This window comes from Malania oleifera, chromosome 8 (genome assembly GCF_029873635.1).
Source record: "Malania oleifera isolate guangnan ecotype guangnan chromosome 8, ASM2987363v1, whole genome shotgun sequence".
Taxonomy (NCBI): Eukaryota; Viridiplantae; Streptophyta; class Magnoliopsida; order Santalales; family Ximeniaceae; genus Malania; species Malania oleifera.
The window spans coordinates 56,861,813-56,883,829 of record NC_080424.1 but is presented as its reverse complement, the minus strand read 5'-3'; the positions used below and the strand labels follow the sequence as shown (position 1 = coordinate 56,883,829).

Here is a 22,017-nt window from a genome sequence, read left to right as displayed (position 1 = left end):
CCTAATCAATTGGGTGTTCCATCAGCATCTAGAACAGTTCGTTGTGCTTTTTATAGATGATATATTTGTCTATTCGAAGAGTTTTAAGGAGCATGGACATCATTTGAGGCTAGAGTGTTGTAGGTATTGAGGGAAAGGAAGTTGTGCGCGAAATTCAAGAAATGTGAATTCTAGTTGAGGCGGGTCATTTTTTCTAGGGCATGTGATATCCGGGAATGGTATAGCGGTTGACCCAGGCTAGATAGAGGTAGTGGTAGATTGGGCAAGGCCGAGAAATGTTCAAGAAATCAGGAGTTTTCTAGGACTGGCAGGGTATTACCAGCGCTTTGTGGATGGGTTTTACAGACTAGCAGGTCCCTTGACATGGCTCACAAGGAAGAATGCGAGATTTGAATGGTCTGATGAATGTGAGCAGAGCTTTCAGGAGTTGAAACAGCAGCTGGTTACTACCCCGGTGTTGGCTATTCCATCAGGAGAGGATGGATTTGTCATTTACAGTGATGCGTCTTAGAGGGGGCTTGGGTGCATATTGATGCAGCATGGGAGAGTTATTACTTATGCATCCAGACAACTTAAAGAATATGAGAAGAACTATCATGTGCATGATTTAGAGCTAACTGTAGTGGTGTATGCACTCAAGATTTGGAGATACTATCTTTATGGAGGAAAATGTGAAATCTTCATGGACCACAAAAGTTTGAAATATTTCTTCACTCAGAAAGAACTGAATATAAGGCAAAGAAAATGGCTGGAACTCATTAAAGATTATGACTACACTATTAGCTATCACCCAGGGAAAGCAAATGTGATAGCTGATGCACTGAGCCGAAAGTCAGTGGGACTAGTATTGTCAGCAGTGGAGTTTCAGCACCTTATCCAGATGAATTTGGATAGGTTAGGCGTGGAGTTGATGGAGGGTGATCACTAGGTATTCATTACTAATCTGGTGGTATAACCTACTTTGCAAGAAATAATTAAAGCCGCCTAGAGGAGTGATCTAGAATTAGCAGAACTGATTGATAAAGTACAGGATGGACAGGAGGAAGAGTTTAGTATTTTAGATGATGAAACTTTGAGGTTTGGTGCCAGACTATGTGTTCTTGCAGATGCTGGGATCAGGAGGATGATCTTAGAGGAGGCTTATAGATCCCTTTACACTGTGCATCCGGGTAGCACGAAAATGTATCAGGATTTATAGGAATCCTTTTGGTGGAGTGGCATGAAGAGGGAGATTGCTAAATTCGTAAAACAGTGCTTGACGTGCCAGCAGATAAAGGCTGAGCACCAAAGACCGCCAGGGCAGATGCAACCACTCTACATCCTTGAGCGGAAATGGGATCATGTTTCCATGGACTTATTGACAGGGCTACCACCAGCGCGGTAGGGACAAAACGCTATATGGGTGGTTATAGAATGGCTGACGAAGACCTCTCATTTTATCCCTATCAGAGTCAACTATTCTATGGATAGACTGGAAGAGTTATACATTCATGATTTTGGAGGAGCTTTCAGGAGGCTATGGGATCACAGTTAGCATTCATCACCACTTTTCATCCTCAGACAGATGGGCAAACAGAGCAGACGATCCAAATACTTGAACATATGCTGTGAGCGTGCATGCTAAATTTTAGGGGTAGTTGACCCAATATTTGCCGTTGGTCAAGTTTGTGTACAATAACAACTATTAGGCCAGCATTGGGATGGCATCGTACGAGACTTTATACGATAGGAGGTGTCGTTCTCCATTATACTGGGATGGAGTGGGAGAAAGGAGAGTATAGGGAGCAGAGTTGGTACAACAGGCATACGATAAAGTCTAGCTTATTAAAGACAAAATTAGTGCAGCTCAGAGTCGGTAGAAAAGTTATGCAGATACTACTGCTGGGAGTTAGAGTTTGACGTGGGAGATAAGATATTTTTGAAGGTAGCTCCACTAAGAGTAGTTAAGAGATTTGGGAAGAAGGGTAAGCTGGGCCATAGGTACATTGGCCTATTTGAGATACTTGAGAGAGTGGGGTTAGTTGCCTACATGCTAGCTTTACCACCAGCTCTATCTAGAATTTATGACATATTTAATGTTTTCATGTTGAGAAAATACATTCTAGACCCTTCCCATCTTATAAGTTACGTGAAGATAGAGCTCAGAGACTCACTGTCATATGAGGAAGCACCAATACAGATCCTAGACAGGAAGGAATAGGAATTGCGCACCAAGAAAATTCAATTAGTAAAAATCCTATGGAGGAATCATGCAATAGAGGAAGCTTCGTGGGAGCTTGAGGAGGAAATTTGACAGAAATACCCACACTTATTTAGTGGGATACAGTAATAGTTAGTATTGTTCAAATAACGACAGTTTTATTTTATTCAGTATAGAGTGATAAATGTATAGTTGTATTTTAGATTATAGGATAGATAGTATTTTGGTTTTGGGAGAATTTTTCTCTTATGAGTATATTTGTAATCTCTCAGAACCTTGAATGTAACCACGGTATTCCTCCACCATAAGTAAGGGTAATTAATAAAATAAGTAGCCCGTTTTCCTTAATGGATGGTGTTCAATACAGATAGCAAATTTCGAAGACAAAATTTTATAAGGATGGGAGAATGTAGAGACCCAAAGAATTATACCAATTAAATAATAAAAGAAAAGAGAGAAAAAGAAATTTTTTTAAAAAAAAAAGGACACAAAGGGTCTCATCGACGAACGCAAGGCGCTCGTCGACGTGGATATGTTTCTCGTCGATGAGAACTTACCAAGAGGGGTTTAGCAGAGTCTAAAGTTTGTTGACGAAGGCTACGAGTTTGTCAACAAACTCTCTTCATAGACACATCGATGAGGTGACGTGTCTCGTCGATGAATCTGCATTTTATAAATATGCTTAACTTGGGTTTTTCAGCAAGATGAATGATTAACAAATGTTGTATAAATGAACAGATGTCTTATGCGATGTGCTTATATATACAATTTTTTTTATTATAGGTCTTTACCATATCCTGAGGGTCGATCTAAATGGCAGGATGCTCAAGTAGTGCTTTAGTGACAGTGTTGCTGTATATGGGGGGGAATTATCACCGGAGTAGAACGTGTTAGTTATAGTACTAAGTCGGTTTGACCAATTCAAATTGGCCATAGGTGTAAATTAAATAAATTGTATACGAAAATATACAAATATTTGCATATTGATCCAGATTAATATGTATTGCGAGTGATCGTAAGATACCTATGCGAGGGTTCAATGATACAGTCTTCTATGAGGTTGTTCTCATATTTGATGATTATGGCTTGCACATTGTCTTGGATGCACACTACGTAGGTTTGATATATTTAACTGTGCAATTATATGTCGGAACCATTCCTTAAATGGGTGTCGCCACGGATAGGTAGCCGGGGGCGCCTATTGAGCATTTGGTTGAAGTAGAAGAAGACACCCAACAAACACGTCATATTAGTATGAGTGCGGAGGTTGGTGGTATGCCTATGGTGGATTTCAACAAATGTCCAGGATCGTCATTTGAGCTGCCGATGTACAAAACACCTATTCCTGACACAGATGATCAGGGAGGTTGCGAAGAAGTTCCAAGAGAGAGTCTAGGATCATTGTTCGCCATTACGAACAATGCATTAGACGAGAGGATGAACATTACGAATGATGTTAATCTTCAAGATGAAGACACATACGAGCAGGAAAAGGGTGAAGGGTTAAATGAGTTCCCCGATGATGTGAACCCACCCCCCCGTGAAACGAATGATACCACATATGACACCTAGTTTATAGATGAACCTCCGATGTATGGTCATATTGACGTAGATGCTGCAGATTTAATTGTAGAAGAGGAGCTTCCTATATGGGCAACTCATTGGGATGAATCCTCTGAGCTGAGTAGGGGGATGCTATTCGGGTTAAAGGATCAGTTGATAGCAACAGTGTGAGTGTATCACGCTTGAACCCACCATGACTTCCACATTATGTGATCTACCCTAGTGTTATGGGTTGCTAGGTGTAAGGAGTTCGATTGCAGATGGAGAGTGCATGCAATGTATCAGATGAAACATCGATTATTCGAAATCACCCAATATGGTGGTCCACACATATAATTGAACGAACTTCTCTCACAGGACCATAACCAAATCACATCATGCCTCATTGCTAGGGAGATAGTGAATATGATAAGGGGAGATGCGTCAACATCAATTGCCATATTGAAAGAGTTCATAGATCATCGCTTTGGCTATTCGATCTCGTATAAGAAGGTTTAGTTGGGTAAATAGAAGGCAATTTCCCAAGTATTCAGTGATAGGGAGATGTCCTATCAAACATTGCCAAAGTGGATGGAAGTGATGTGCGCGTATAATCCTAGGACTATAGTCAAAAGGAGATGGACTCTTGTTCCAGGTAGCGAGAACACTACAATATTTGTATCCATATTTTGGTCGTTTACAGCATCTATTCAGGGTTTTCGTCACTGCCCTCTCGTTATATGTGTGGACGAGGCACACTTGTAACCAGAACATGAGCTTGTAAGTTGTAAGGTTGATATATATATATATATATATATATATCTATATATATATATATATATCAAATTTTGAGCTCCAATACTTACTTGATATTATTCATACTATATAATATTGGTTCAACAACAAATAAAAAACTCAAAGTGCATGGCTATATATGGGCAATGGGAGTCACTAGTCAACAATATAATAGTATCTACATCTACAACATTCCTTTGGACTATAGTGGAGTCCTCTCGAGTACATCTCATGTGGAGACGGCCTAGTTGATCTCACAAATAAAACATGGAAGGGATTAAGATGCATTGATTTTAGTAATAATTAGAACCAATCCAACTAGTAGGTCAATATGAGAGAGGAAGATAAATGAAAACTGATGAGATAGAACCAATCCATTCCAGCATGTGCGCTTACCAAGAGTAACATTGTCTGGACACCCACTAGCTTGGAAGAACTTAGTATGATGATTCTTCTAAGCAATAATTACCACAAATTTGGGACACCACTTATCATCAAGGAACTTACATGCTACACATATAAAACATTGTTAAAAAAATTTATGATCACAAATCTATTTCAAATTAATCTAATGAAATAGTGGGGGTAACAAGTGTAAGAAAAGGACTTGGATAAGCACAAACACCTCTATAATTTGATCTAACTCAATGTTCAAAACATGGTTGAACTGGGATTCGCTAACTCATCCCTAAATAAAACAGTTAATTAACTAATGAGTGAAGATTAATCTAAGATAAATGAAGAAAATAATTGATAAGAAAATCATCATTTTAATACTTGATAACATTAATACTTTGGATCCAAAGGATATAGATATTGATGTTATCAAGTATTAGAAGCCAAATTTTTGTTTCTATTTAGGCCAATGATTCAAGAAACAAAAGGAATTTTTTTGGGGGGTTTCAACATGCTAGTGAGGCCAAAAGATTATCTTTGTACAATGCTGCTACATCTCTAATATCTGCAAGATAGTTAATGAACCATACAAGCCAAAAGGAAAATAAACAAATATCATACACACATGGCGTACAAATCTAGAAGACCACATCAAATGAGAGATGTAGTTTCAGGACTTCCAGAATGTATAGTCTAAAGGTAGGTTGGAGTTTCCAGATTTTCTAAACAATTAGGAGAAGAGAAGCATATATATATAAGTGCTAAAAACGACAAATAAAACAAGATCAAAGCTAAATGTAATTGCTTGACCAAGACGGATCAAGCACCTAGAAAATGCTCTAATCAAAGCCTTATTGATGATCTTGACTAGTACACTTTAGCCATTAATTAATTATATCTTTAGAAGAAAGAAGAAGAAGAAGAAGAAGAAGAAGGGAAACGATAGTTAGGAAAGAAGCATATAATGAGTGCTACGTGGCTCATTCCTATTGAAGGTTGGTCATTGTATTTGAATAAGGATCAACCAATGCAAAATATATTAAAGCAAAAGAATCCATCCATCTATTGCCTTCTACTATTCTAGGCTCACATTTTAGAAATTTCATTAAGACATTATTTGAAAAATAAATAATGCTTGCATGAAAGCATTTGAGCTCTGAAACTTTATTTAAACAAACATGTTAAGTACCCTTGATTTGTTATCATAAAAACGAGATTCTAAACCTTGTTAGGCCAATAAGAAGAAATTCAGACCACAAATTTAAATCAAGATCAAGACATATGCGGGAAAATATTTCTTAGAATGACACTTACGTAATTTCGCTACTTGGTCCAGTATGATTTGTCTAGAAAAAAAAAGTTGATATTGACACGTGTCAAATCTCGCTGCTTGGTCTAGCAATATTTTTTTAAATGAACCAAGCAGCGAGATTACATAATCATTATTTCGGGAAATATTTTTCCAAATAGTGTATTATTTAATATATTATTTAAAAATAAAGAAAAAATGGGAAAAAACTCATTGTTTTCTGCTGTCTTTGCTTTTTTCCAGCATAAGGTTCTCTCTGACCTCAAAGTAAAGGAAATAAAATTTAAAAATAAAAAATAAAAACAAATGGGGACGAAGAACAACCAACGTAGATTACAATAATAAAACGAAAGAGTTTTGTGCAACACTCCCTTTTGGAAAATTCTAGTAGATAGCTCTCTCTTTATGTAATCTCTTCTGATTGTCTTGGGCTGCAGTTCACAACTTTCACTTCAAACATTTTCTCAGAATATCTACTCTATTTTGATTTGGCCATTTTTGAGAGATTTCTGTGTTTTTTATAAAAATATTTTTGGGGTTTCTGTTGGTGGGGTTTTCGTACTTGGGATGTTTTTGAAGATCGCATTGGTCCGTCATTGATAACTAGTACATTTTTCAAGTCTTTGGGTTTTGAATTCTTTTCAAAGAAATCTTTAGTGGGTTTGTTGAGAATTGTGCTCATTTTGCAGATTTTGTGAATATTTTGAGAAACCACGACACTTCAATGTGGGTGTGGATTGCTATATATATATTTACAAGAGATAATTACAATTAAATGAGATTACAAATATAACGGAAACTAATCTCCTAGAATAAATATAATTATCTACAATTATGGGGGTTAATGCAGCTATATTTGGGAAGCTTCGGTGGAATGAGTTGTGTGATCCTCAACACTCCCCCTCAAGTTGGAGTAGATAGTAATCATACTCAATTTGCTCAGTAAATGGTTGAATTGTGTGGGTTCGAGTGCTTTTGTGAATAAATCCGCTGGTTGCTGACTTGTGGGTATGTGAATAGTTTGAATAACTTGGTTTTGGATCTTCTCCCGTACAAGATGGCAATCGATCTCTATATGCTTTGTTCGCTCGTGGAAAACTGGATTAAATGCAATGTGAATAGCTGATTTATTATCACAATACAACTTGATTGGTTGTGGGTGAGCTATCTGGAGATCTATCAAAAGTTGCTTTAACCAAGTAATTTCACAACAGGTTGATGCTATAGAGCGGTATTCTGCTTCAGCTGAGGACCGTGAAGTTGTTGTTTGCTCCTTGGTTTTCCAAGAGATTGGTGATTTTCCTAGTAAAATACAATACCCAGTAATAGATCGCCCAGTATCTCTGCATCGAGCCCAATCGGCATCACAAAATGCATGCAATTGAATACCAATGGAAGCTAACAAAAGAATTCCTTGCCTAGATGACTGTTTGAGATAGTGCAAAACCTGACGTGCTACATCCAAAGTTTGAGGCTTATCCATGAATTGGCTCAATGTGTGCAACACATATGCCAAATCTAGTCTAGTGATAGTCAAATAAATCAATTTCCCAACCAGTCTTTGATATGAAGATGGATTTGAGATAAGTTCTCCATCCATCTCACTAAGTGCCAAGTTTGGTTCCTTTGGTAGATTACATGGTTTAGCCCCAAGGAAACCAATTTCCTTAAGTATCTCCAAGGCATATTTCCTTTGTGATAGGAAAATTCCAATTTTGGAGCGAGCCACCTCTATCCCTAGAAAGTATTTCAAGGGACCAAGATCCTTCAGATTGAAGCATTCTCCAAAGTGTTTCTTAAGCCCATTGATCTGTTCCAAGTTGTTTCTAGCCAAAATAATATCGTCTACATAAACCAAGACGATGGTGAAGCTTGTTTCATGGGATCAGACGAACATAGAGTAATCTACCTTAGATTGCTTATAACCGACATTGATAAGTGTGAAAGATAATTTAGCATACCACTGCCTGGATGCTTGTTTGAGACCGTATAGATACTTGTTAAGCTTGTAGATTCTGGTCTCCCCTTTTCGTTCGAAACTAGGAGGAAGATGCATGTAGACATCTTCATCAAGATCATTATGCAAAAAGGCATTATTAACATCAAGCTGAAAGAGGTGCCAATTGTGGGCAGCAACAAAAGTAAGGGCAATGCGAATAGTGACCATCTTGGCTATCTGGGCAAAAGTTTCAGTGTAATTAATCCCTTCCTTTTGGTTGTACCCTTTTGTAACAAGGCAAGCCTAGTAACTTTCTACAGATCAATCAGGATTGTGTTTGATTTTGTACACCCATTTGCAACCAATGGGTCGTTTGTGGGGTGGAAGAGGAGTCAAAGTCCAAGTTTGATTGGCTTCCAAGGCATCAATCTCAGCACGCATGGCAACACGTCACTTGGGATCCTGCATGGCTTGCAAAAAAGACTAGGGTTATTTTGCAATGGAGTTAGTAGTGGTGAAAGCACAGTGTGTAGAAGAAAGGGAATCATAAGAAAGAAAACTAGAAAGAGGATAAGAAGTACTTGAAGAACGGACTGCCGCTGAGTCAAATGATGGGATAGGATGAGAAGGGAGTGCTTGTTCAACATGGTAATCCCGTAGGTAGGGAGGTGGCTGAACTACACGTGTGGATCGCCAAACAGGGACCATTTGAGCATTAGAAGGGGAATGAAGAGGGGGTGAGCCAGGAGGTGTCTGGGTAGGGTTGGTGGAGAGGAGATCTGGAGATTCAGGAGGTTGCGGTAAGACAGAATAAGATATTTCAAAAGAGGTGTGGCTAAATGGAAATTGATCCTCATGGAAGATCACATCACGAGAGACAAAGGTTTTGCAAGTGGCAAGATCATATAACGCACAACCCTTTTGTCCGTAGGGATATCCAATGAAGGCACAACGAATGGCACAAGGGTCAAATTTAGAAAGGTGCCAGAAGTGAGTTGAGGCATAACAGAGACACCCAAATACTCGAGGTGGTGATATTTAGACGGGGTATTATAGAGTTTTTCATAGGGAGATTTCCCGCCCAAAAGAGGAGTAGGGGTTCTATTGATCAAATAAGTGGTAGTAAGAAGATCGTGTCCCTAGAATTCTTCGGCATGTTGGCTTGAAATAGAAGAGCACGGGCAACATTTAAAAGATGACGATGTTTACGTTCCGTAACCCCATTTTGTTAAGGAGTGGAAACACAACTAGTTTAATGCACAATGCTCATTTTAGAGTAAAATGATGGAATGTTAAATTCAAAACCATTCTCACTGCGCCCAATTTTGATTGTATGGTTATTGATTTTTGACAAGTCGAATAAATGTTTGGAGAAGAGAATGATTCTTTGACTTATGACGCATTAAATTGACCCAACTACATCAAGTGTAATCATCAACAATGGTCAAGAAAAATTGTTACCCAGTGAGTGATGGAACACTGTAACCCCCCTAAATATCAACATGCATTAATTGAAAAGGTACAGTGAAAGAAATAGAACTCGAAGGAAATTCAAGACGTGTTTGTTTAGCTAATGGGAAAATGAAACATGGATCTAAATTAGAAAAAATGCCTGAAATATGTTGGGAAAGTAAAGACAAGACTTTATTGGATAAATGTCTGAGTCAGTGATGCCAAAGTTGGGAATTCGATGTAGCCACCTGACAACATGCAAGAGATGGCTTGCGGAAGTAGTACAACCCATCCTTCTCAGTGCCTTGTCCAATCATCCTTATTGAGCGTAGGTCTTGAATAAAACACATGTGTGCAGAAAAAACGATTAAGCAATTGAGATTTTGACATAATAGGGAAACAAAAATGAGGTTGAAATGAAAGGAAGGAACACAAAGAACATTTTTCAAAATAAGGGATGGGGAGAAAACAATGGATCCAATATGTGTTACCACATCATGAGAACCATCAAGGAGTCGTACTGTGTGACCAGAAATAGGAATAGAATAGGTTAAGTCAGTAGGAGAGCGCACCATGTGATCGGTGGCTCCACTGTCAAGAATCCAAATACTTTCAGAAGAATGATGGGAGAATATACCTGATAAAGACTCAGTAGTACCTATATGGTTTGCCATAGGCGATGATTGGGAGTGGAGCAGGGCTAAAAGCTATTGGCATTGATCCAGAGTAAAAGGGAGACTACTTGTAAAGACCCGAAAAATTAAAATGATTAAAATAATTAGGAAAAATAATAAATAAAAAAATAAAAAAAAGGAATAGTATGAAAGAAAAAAAACTAATTGAAATAAGATATATATATATATATATATGTATGCATGTATGTATGTATGTATATTAAAGCTTCTTTACGAAGCTTCGTCCCAAAATTGAATTTGGGATTTCAGAGTATGCACCTTCTCCAGTTCTCCCACCCTCTCCTGCTCACGCTCACCTCCGTCTCCATCTCTCTATTCTTAATTTCTCCACAAATATTCGGCTGATCGGGAAACGGAAGGTGCCGTTAGATTCCTAATTCCGCCACCGATATTTCTACTAGAGCGGATTTATCGTTGGAGTGGCTTATACACCACTGTTGGAAAAAGGTAACTTTTCCCTATTTCTTCAATTTCTCCTTAAATCTGTCGTTAAATCGACAATCGAGCACCACAACGAGGTCCTAGTCATGATTGTCATCATTTTGGCTGGTTCAATTTGGTTTCTTTGGCCCCACTCCAAAGCGAGAGTGGGATTTGGAAAAATAAGTAAATTGGTTATATTTAAGGGTATAATTATTTATTTGAAATTTAAAGGCTTAGGAAATATTAAAATAATATTTTATTTAGGGTTTATTTAATGGAACTAGGATTTTTATTTCGGGACTCGGGTGAGCGCCGCATGTATCTTTTCAGGGTCCCTGTTGGCGTAGTTCAAGAAACCAGGTAAGGGAAAGAATATATATTAAACCAAAATTTTTATGAATTTAATGGAAAATGAATTGTGTTATATATACGTGTATATGTTTTGGTATGAGTTTAAAATGTTAACCCTTTAAATTATGCTTTCTGAGCCTAGGGCTATTTTATTAGATACGTATATGTGAAATTGAACTGATGAAAACGAAATATTTTTCAAAATAATTATGTAAGAAATTAAAGGTATTTTTTTCCAGTATGTGAATGTTAAATGTGGGTTGACTTATTTTATAGGAAATATATATGAATTTTGCTGCTAAATAGTGTGCCATGAGTAAATAGGAATGCTGTGTGGAAATATGTTATATGTATGAGATGCGGGATATACAGGAAATGGACTGAGTATGAAAATGTTATATAAAATATGCTGTATGTGAGTATTAATGCAACCATGTAAAATAGTTAAAAAATATTGGGTAAAACAGTTGAAAGATGTTGGGTAAAACAACTAAAAGATGCTGGGTAAAACAGCTGATTAATGCTGGGTAAAATAGCTAAAAGATGCTGGGTAAAACAACTAAAAAATGCTGGGTATGAAATGAAAATGAAAATGGATGAAATGGAAATGAAATGTGAAATGTGAACAATATAAAATGGGAAAGAGCGGCGTAAAGTGGAATGAAATGAAATGTAAAAGATGAAAACATGAACAGTTGAGAAATGCAAAATAATGGCAAACAAAATAATGTATTATGGTATTATCAGTATTTATGCTAGTAGAACATGTTACGTTTTGGGCGAGAAAAACTCTTCGCCAGAGGGCTTCCTGAGAAAGGCGAGTGCCCTGGTTGTATCAGATGTAGTAGTAGGTTGCATAACGTGTTAGGGCAGAGGAAAACTACTTGTATGGATGGGTAGATTTCCTTATTCTTGGGGCCTTCGCTAGAAAACCTTTGTATGAATTGGGTGAGTACGAGATTACATCACTACCTAAGGGCTTACTGAGAAGGGTGAGTGCTCTGGTATGCTTCAGTTGTTACCTTTGGGTTACCTAAAGTATCATAGCAGAGGAGTGCTACTTGTATGGGTGGGTAATCACTCCTATCCTTGGGTAATCTTGATGTAAAATGTCTTACAAGTGTTTGATTAGGAACAAGAAATGATTACAGGAATTATGCTAATGATTTGCAAATGATGAAAATGTATACTTATGTTATTTACAAATCTCATGTTGGCCACACACTGTTTTAATATTTTGTTTCTTCCCTTATTGAGATGTTTCTCACCTGAATATGAACTTATCTTTTTCAGGACCTCCACGAGATCAATCTTAGAGGGCTCAAGGTTGTTATATCATTTTGGAATAGAGTAATAGAAATGGTATAATTTCTGATGATACTTTTGGGAATGTATAAATTTTATGTTTTATGTTTTATGTTTTAAGTCTTCTGAGAAATGGGTGGTTGTGAATACTGGAAGTGTAGGTTATGTTTTGGAGATATGTATATATGTGAAAAAAAGGTGGATGCATGGTTTATTATGGTGTATAGATAGGAGTAGAAAACTATGGTATTATGTTTGTTGGAAGATTATATTTATGTTTTCCACTGCATAAGTGATATTAGAATGTCGGTTAGTAAGTAAATGAATAGATTAGTAGCACTTCCGGCCCACTTAGAGGGTCGGGGCATTACACTGCTAGTGGACAGATTGTTGTCAGTGGAAGTGACCTGGTGTGCATGTGGCTTGGAACCCGAGCTAGCTTTATGGGGTCCAGATGGGAACCCATGGATGAAATAGAAGCGATCCACAATATGACCTTTTTTTGTGACAGTGAGTACACTTTGGTTTGGGCTTGTGGAATAGCTTACCATCTTTTGGTTGCAACTAATGCAACCCCATCAATGGGGAAAGTAGTTTGGATGTTCCGTTGACAATCTTCTTGAAGGACCAAACTATAGATGCGGTTGATCATGGGCAAAGGATCCATCAAGAGAATTTGGCCTTGAATCGCACCATAGGAGTCATTAAGTCCCATAAGAAACTTCATGGTACGCTGGTACTGTTGGTATGGAGCAACATGTCCCTTAAAAAGATTAGATTGAAGAGATGACAATTCATCCCATTGCAATTTCAGCCTTGTAAAATAGGTGGCCACAGATGTAGTTTGACTCACTTCTAAAAATGAGTAGCACTAAGGTTATCCCAAGTATAGGAGTTACGTCGTATAATAATTAGCCTAAATAGGCCAGATCGTCTCCACGAGGAATGCAGATTAGTTTTAAACTAGCGCAAAAAAAAAAAAAAAAAAAGAAAACAAATTTTACTGAACATGGTTCAGATTTGAAATTTTGGATTTTTGGAAAATTTGTGATGAAATTGAAACAAATTAAAACCTAAAACAATAACATCATGTGCATAAACAAGAGAATAACTCACATACAATTAAATAAATAAATTAACTAAGCTAACCTAGACAAAGGCTCTTCAATAATAAACTAACCTAACATACTACTTGAACAAATATTTAAATCCAACACTAATTTTAAATAAATGCAGCAAACAAACTCAACACAAAGCATCACTTAGATTAGATTTAATGACTTTAATTAAAAAGAAAAATAAACTAACTTCAATAAAAAAAAAACGAAACAAAATCTCATTCCAACAAATATTCAAGATTTAAAACTAAGGGAAAGAACAAAAGCAACCACTCTAAGTGACCCAACAAGATTTAAACAAATATTAAAATAACACAAAGAGAGAGAGATGGAGTAGACTAAAGGATTCTTTAACAGCAAAATAAATCAATGGACAAACTAACTTAAACAAGAATTTAAATTTCAACATTAACTCCAAGGAAGAACATTCAATATATGATTAATTAAAACTAAGTGTAAAACATGCGTTGAATGACAAACTAAAAACAAATAATAACAATTAATTAACAAGAGAGAGAGAGAGAGAGAGAGAGAGAGAGAGAGAGAGAGAGAGAGAGAGAGAATGAGGGAGAGAGATTGGAGGTGGTCGTAGGCTGGAGCTTAGTAGCAGTAGCTGCTTCCGTTTCCCCCTATTATGTCCCACCGCGCAGCTCCCTAGGCCCAACAAAAGACTCCCCACACGCAACCCTAGCCTCCCTTTTCTTTGATAAATGCCCACTGCCCCTTCTTTTTCTACCTTTCTTTTCTTTTTCCACCCTTACCCTCTAGTTTTCAGTGCCTCTTCACACTGCCAACCCTCCATTTGCATGGCCGGGTCACATCAAGACCCTGCGCACTTCAATTTTATTTCCTTTTTTTGTTTTGTCATTTTTTGTTCTCTGTTCACCACAAAATTTGACCCTTTTAGAGCTGGTTTTTCACAAAACTTGAAACACAAAAGTTGTAGATAATCCTTTCCTCTTTTTTTAAAAATTTGAATCATCTTGATCGGAGCTCGGACAGAAAAGTTATGTATGAAATACGAACATATATTGGTTTTGGTTCCTAGGAATTTTCCTGCAATAAAATATTACCAAAAATTCATAAATTGCACAATAAAACTCAAGAATGATAATTTTGGTACTTTATTAAAATATTGGACAAATTTGAACACTTAATTAAAAATATAAGCTGTAAAGACAGGACTAAAGTGCCCAATTACGCAGTTTCGGCGCGTAATCACACCCCCCAACTAATGTTTTGCTAGTTCCTAGCAAATAACGTGAATGCAATCAAACCAGTAGAGAAGCACTAAATTTCAATACTTATAAAAATTACATGCCATGAAATATTCTTAATGAGTTTAGGAACACAAGACACAGATTAATCCAAGTTACGTCTCAATTGAAAGATTTATACACCATTTAGTAAAACAATCAAGGTAATGGAGTGTAACAAAGCTCACGTGTACAAGAGAGGTTCAGAATTCCAAGATTGACCACCAAAAAACATTAATGGTTTCAAATACAATCAATTAGTCTAAGACAACAGCGCGGTCTTACTCTAATTCAAAACCATTATATTGGCGGCTTTCACACTATTACACTTTAAAAGGCACCAACTTTTTTTGATTAGTTAGGACCCCGGTAGTAAGTAGCCGTTTCCAGTGCATGAATGTACAAAGGTGGCTTTCACATTACTGCACTTTAAAAGGTACCCACTTTTTTTGTTTAGTCCCGGTAATAGGTAGCCCTTTCCGATACACAATTGTTTTCCTTTTTTTTTTTTTTTCACAACTGATCCCTGACTTGTTTCTTGTTTTCATTTGCTTCAAACGTTTTTTTCTAAGCCGTTAGGATATGGTTCATTAGAGTCCCAAACAAATGAAGTGTATATCAACCAAAAATGGTGTAAGGTAGTCTTTTTAAGTCTTCTAACCTGTGCAATGTGTATATCAAGACTTTCAACATTCTTCTCTTGGTTACAACTAAATGAAATGGATAAAACTTTCTTTTCATTCAAACTTTGATTGCACTACATTCTACTTGTTTCATATCCTCAAAAAAAAAAAAAATAAAAAATAAAAAATTTGGGCATGTAACGTTCACAAATAAGGAATTCAGCATGCTCTGAATTCAAAACCAGTATTTCCCAAAAGGTGGGTCTAACCAACATGCAAACATCTATAGTATGCAAATATCACATTAAAACTCATTAAGTGGAAGCACACTATTAGGGCATGCAAATTCTCTCCCCCCAACTAAAATGAAACATTGTCCTCAATGTGAAAGCATAGGGGAAAAGAGAAGAGATATGCATAGGGGAAACAAACTAACATAAAAAAAAGAAAAAAAAAAAAGAAAAGAATAGAGAGTCACAACCAGCAAACACAGTAGAAAAATAAAATAAAGATGCAAATAAGAACAAATAAAACGAAAATAAAAAGAAAAGAGTAAACGAGAAAAGTCAGAGAACTCCCCTAGGGTCTTGTAGAAGCAAGACCTCCTCATGTGGATCAAATGGAGTCATGAAGGGCTTGAGACGCTGGCCATTGACTGTGAAGCTGTTGCCATTCTTTGGATCTACAATTTATACCGTGCCATGGGAATGAACTTTTTCAACGATGTACGCCGAGACTTCATTTTCCCAGGAAACAGATGCAATCTGGAGTCATAGAGAAGCACTTGCTGAGTAGGGAAAAGTTGTTTGTCTTTGATTTTTTTGTCATGGAGCAACTTCATCCGCTCCTTTGCTAAGTGGGCATTGTCATAAGCTTCCCTCCTAGATTCTTCAAGCTCACATACCTACAATTTCCTTAAATCCTTGGTATCATCAAGTGAAAAGTTAATCTATTTTATAGCCCATAAAGCACGATGTTGAATCTCAACAGGTAAATGACATGTCTTACCATAAACTAACCTATAGGGAGACATCCCTAAATTTGTCTTAAATGCAGTTCGGTAGGCCTAGAGCGCATCAACAAGTTTTTCTAACCAGTCCTTACGATTAGGATGCACCATTTTCTCAAGTATGCTTTTGATCTCTCTATTGGCCAACTTAGCTTGACCATTAGTCTGAGGGTGATATGGAGTAGAGACCTTATAGGTCACTCCATACTTTTGCATGAGTTTTTCAAACGGTTTATTACAAAAGTGAAACCCTCCATCACTAATTATAGCCTTGGGCATGCCAAAACGTGCAAATAACTCCTTGAGAAAACGGATAACGACCCTGTGGTCATTGGTTCGACAAGGTATTGCCTCCACACATTTAGAAACATAGTCCATAGCAACCAAAATGTAAGAATGCCTGAAAGAAATGGGGAAAGGTCCCATAAAATCAATACCCCAACAATCAAAAATCTCAAGAGTCAATATGGGGGACATGGACATTTCATTCTTGGCAGTAATTTTTCCTAACTTTTGACAAGCCTCACATGCTTTACAAAAATTTTCAACATCTTTAAACATGGTGGGCCAGTAGAGTCCACTTTGTAATATTTTTGAAACAGTTTTCTTAACAACAAAGTGGCCTCCACATGTCCCACCATGGCAAAAATGCATCATGGAATTAAATTCATCATCTGGAACACATCTACGCGCCAACTGGTCAGAACAATATTTGAACAGGTATGGATTATCAAAATAATAATGTCTTACCTCAGCTAGGAACTTACGCTTGTCCTGGGTGAGCCAATGGTCTGGCATTTGGTCGGTGACAAGGTAGTTCACAATATCAGCAAACTAAGGAGCGCGCAACACTGCAAAAAGACGCTCATCAGGAAAATCATCATTTAAATGGGAAAGGGACACAAATATATAAGGTAACTGTAAACGAGAAAGATGGTCAACTACAACATTTTCTACTCCCTTTTTATCTCGAATGGTAATGTCAAACTCTTGAAGAAGTAGAATCCATCTGATTAACCTGGGCTTAGCATTTTTTTTTACTAACAAATATTTCAACGCAGAATGATCAGTGAAAATAATAACAGGAGATCCAATGACATAAAAGCGAAATTTTTCTAAGGCAAACACAACAGCCAACAACTCCTTCTCAGTGGTGGTATAATTTTTCTGAGCATCATTCAAGGTACGACTTGCATAGTAAATGACAGAAGGTTTGTTACCAACTCTTTGACCAAGAACGGCCCCAAGGGCGAAATCACTAGCATCAATCATAATCTCAAATGGCAAGTCCCACCGAGGAGATTGCATAATGGGTGCCATGGTCAAATATTTTTTTAGTGTTTCAAAAGCCTGTTGGCATGCATCAGTCCATAAAAATTCAGTCTCAATTTGTAATAAAGAACACAGTGGTTTAGCAATACTACTGAAATTCTGAATGAAACGCCTATAGAAGCCGGCATGGCTAAGGAAAGAATGAATATCCCTCACTGTCTTAGGGACAGGTAATTGGGAAATCAACTCTACCTTGGCTCTGTCAACCTCTATACCACGCTTAGAAACTAAATGGCCAAGTGCCAAACCACTACTTACCATAAACTGACAATTTTCCTAATTCAACAATAAGTTCTTTTCTTCACATCTTTTTAGGATAGCAGTCAAATTTTTCAAACAAGTGTCAAAAGACTTACCAAACACAGAAAAATCATCCATAAAAATTTCACACATCTCATCTAACATGTTAGAGAAAATAATCATCATGCAGCGCTGGAAAGTAGCGGGTGCATTGCATAATCCGAATGGCATCCTGCGAAAAGCGTAAGTACCAAAGGGGCAAGTGAAGGTAGTCTTCTCTTGATCCTCTGGTGCTACGACAATTTGATAATACCCAGAAAAACCATCCAAAAAATAATAAAAAGCATTACCAGCTACTTTTTCGAGTATCTGATCTAGGAAGGGTAACGAGAAGTGATCTTTTCAGCTAACCGAATTTAATTTACGATAATCAATGCACATTCTCCAACCCGTTACTTTCCTAGATGGGATCAACTCTCCACTAGCATTCTCAATGACAGTCAAACCAGATTTTTTTGGTACTACCTGTGTTGGGCTTACCCACTTGCTGTCGGAGATGGGATAGATGATGTCAACAGCTAATAGTTTCAGCACTTCTTTCTTTACCACTTCTTTCATGGTTGGATTCAATCTCCGCTGCGCATCACGAACTGGCCTTGCATCTCCTTCTAGAAAGATGTTGTGAGTACAGGTTGTGAGTACAGATTGCAGGATCAATCCCCTTTATGTTTGCAATAGTCCAGGCTATTGCTCCTCGATGTTGCCTCAATACCTGCAATAACTCAGTTTCCTGCTTCAAAGTAAGATGAGAAGAAATTACCACAGGGAATGTGTCCTCATCTGGGCCAAGAAAAACATATTTCAAGTCTTCAGGTAATGGCTTCAACTCAAGTGTAGGGACTTCTTCTTCTGATGACTTCATGACTTCTAGTAAGTCAAGAGCTTCAAAAGTTGGCTTATGCCAACTACTTATATAACCTGCATTTAACAATTGAGGGGAACCATCTATCTCCGTGCACTACCCCTCAGATTCTGTCAACTCTCTAGACAAAGGAACTATCTCATCAAAAATGTCAGGCTGCTCGGGAGAGTCATTCTCAAATGCACTGTCAGAGCCAAACACAGATAACAACTCTGAAATATCAAAATTATCAATCACATCAACTGCACGTACCTCGGAGTCATCACAACCACTAGGCATCTTGCAAGCATTGAACACGTTCATCTCCAATGTCATATTCCCGAATGTGAGCTTCAGCACTCCACTTCGACAATTGATCAACGCATTGGAGGTAGCAAGAAATGGGCATCCAAGTATGACAGGTGCCTAGGAAATGGTAGAGATAGGCTGCTACATATCCAAAACCACAAAGTCCACCATGTAGTAGAATTTTTCGACTTGAACCAATACATCCTCAATAATGCCCCGGGTACCTTCACTCATCTGTCAGCCAACTGTAGCACAATGGAGGTCTTCTTTAGCTCACCTAACCCCAACTGCTCATATATCGAGAATGGTAGCAAGTTCACACTACTCCCCAAATCAAGTAGAGCTCTCCCAATGCGAGATTCACCGATCATAATAGAGATGGTGGGAGAACCAGGATACCTGAGTTTCTGAGGAGTCTCACTCAATATCAATGCACTAACCTGCTCTATCAAGAAAGCCTTTTTCTTTACATTCAATTTCCTCTTCACTGTGCACAAGTCCTTTAAAAATTTTGCATACGAAGGAACCTGCTAAATGGCATCTAGAAGCGGAATATTGATCTTCACCTGCTTGAAGATCTCCTGAATCTTAGTATGGTATTTGTTCTTTTGACCAGCTACCAACCTCTGAGGATAGGGTACCACAAGTCGGTACTCCTTACTAGTCTCGGCCTCCACATCAACTGACTTCTTCAATTCTTGGCTTACTTCCTCTGGTTTCTCTTGGGCCTCATCTGACTCCACTGCAACTTCTGGTGTCGAGGAAACTGTTTGCCTCTCAGTAGATATCTCGGGTCGGGGAACTTCCTTCCCACTTCTCAAAGTAATGAAGGCCTTTGCCGTCTCAATAGAATCCCCTGAAACATTATGCACTGGCTGCTGTTGCTGCCGGTATACCTGAGGATTAGGCTGAGGCTGCGCTGGAAATTTCCCTTTCTCTAAGGTACTCAACTGTGTACTAATCTTATTAATGGCACCTCGAAGTTCATTGTTAGTTGTGGCCTGAATTTGCATGAATTACTGAAGAGTATCCTCAAGAGACCTTTTTGGTGGAACGGGCGTAACATTAGATGGAAACCCTGGAGGGGAGTAGTTCTGGGAAATCGGATGTGGCTTATACGGGTGCTGAGACTGTGGTGCAAAGGACTGTGAAGGCTGCTGAAACTGTGAAGAAGATTGAGTAGCTTGATCATTCCTCCATGAAAGATTTGGGTGATTCCTCCATCCCGGATTGTAAGTGTTTGAGAAGGGCTGATTGGGAGCTTTGTTAACCCAATTTGCTGACTGAAAATGATCAGACCCACTCTCCTGCACTACCATCATGATCGGGCAATCCTGGGCCTTATGGCTAGAGTCGGCGCATAGAGAGCACACCTCAACTGATTTCGCTGCTTTCACCTTCTCTAACTCCATAAACTCTACCCTCCTAGCTAATGCAGCAATACGAGCCTGGATATCAGTTTCCTCCTTTACATCATATCTACCTCCACCACCAATTGCCCTGAGAGGTTGTACTGCCGTTGGTACCCGATCAGATCGTGTATTCCACTGTTGTGCACTTTCAGCTAAGTAATCAAAGAATGCTAGTGCCTCATCTGGTTCGTTGCTAAAGAACTCCCCCTTACACATAGTCTGAACAAACTGCTTATAATCAGGAGTGAGGACTGTATAGAAATAATTTACCAGCCTCCAAGACTCAAACCCATGATGCGGACAAATATTAATAAGCTTTTTGAATCTTTCCCAACAAGCCTGGAAAGTCTCATCGCCTCTTTGCATAAACCGATTGATTTGCTCCTGTAGGAACTGAGTTCTATGAAAAGGAAAAAAATTATGTAAGAACTCACGTTGCATGTCAGTCCAATCAGAAATAGAGTTAGGCCTTAGAGAATTAAAGTAGATCTTCGCTTTATCCTTCAAGGAAAAAGGAAATAAACGAAGCTTAATGTATTCATCAGTTCCTGCTCTAGTAATGAAGGTAGTACATGCCAACACAAAATCAGTCAGATGCTGGTAAGGACTCTCAGAATCCATCCTGTGGAACTGAGGTATTACTGACAACATACCATTCTTAATGGTGAAATTCGGTGCATTATTTGGCAAAGCAATACAGGATGGTGTAGTGGTGCATGTAGGCTGCAAAAAGTCTTTCAAGGTGCCAGGTGCAGGTGGAGGTTCAGCCATGGTTTCCTTAAAATTCTCTTCAAAAAGATCACTCAAATCAATTTCAGTGTCCTCAATTACAATAGAAATAGGAAACCTACTACCTGTATTAGGTGACACTTTGTGTAACCTATGTGAAATATCTCTAACCCAAGGCATCAAACATCAACCCAAACAGCAGACAGTCACTAGCATAGCAGCAGTCAAACATGATACAAATTTTTTTTTTTCTTTGAAAATATTATATATATTTTTTAGTGTTTTAAAATTTTGGAAAAAATCAAAATAAATGGAGAAACACTAGATTAAAACTAATTCTGGCACTCCCCGGCAACGGCGCCAAAAAACTTGACTCACTTTTAAAAATAAATAGCACTAAGGCTATCCCAAGTATAGGAGTTACATCGTGTAATAATTAGCCCAAATAGGCCAAATCGTCTCCACGGGGAATGCAGATTAGTTCTAAACTAGCGCAAAACAAAAAGAAGAAAATAAGAAAACAAATTTTACTGAATATGGTTCAGATTTGAAATTTTGGATTTTTGGAAAATTTGTGATGAAATTGAAACAAATTAAAACCTAAAACAATAACATCATGTGCATAAATAAGAGAATAACTCACATACAATTAAATAAATAAATTAACTAAGCTAACCTAAA

At 37.8% G+C, this 22,017-nt stretch overlaps 1 protein-coding gene across 1 annotated transcript; it reads right to left on the bottom strand.

Moving 5' to 3' along the window:
* Nucleotides 1–20,211: 20,211 nt before the first annotated feature.
* On the bottom strand, nt 20,212–21,228 carry LOC131162688 (uncharacterized). The gene is made up of 2 exons (XM_058119295.1): nt 20,467–21,228; nt 20,212–20,358 (listed from the first exon to the last, which is right to left on the bottom strand). The coding sequence occupies exons 1-2, from the start codon at nt 21,226–21,228 to the stop codon at nt 20,212–20,214; spliced, it is 909 nt and encodes a 302-aa protein (XP_057975278.1).
* Between the last annotated feature and the right edge of the window lie 789 nt (nt 21,229–22,017).

What these genes read in the sequence shown, in the direction of transcription:
- LOC131162688 (XM_058119295.1), bottom strand. Translation starts at nt 21,228, where the DNA reads ATGGATTCTGAGAGTCCTTACCAGCATCTGACTGATTTTGTGTTGGCA. An exon ending in ATTTTCAGTCAGCAAATTGG is followed by an intron (nt 20,359 to 20,466) that starts GTTAACAAAGCT and finishes TCTTCTTCACAG; the next exon opens with TTTCAGCAGCCTTCACAGTC.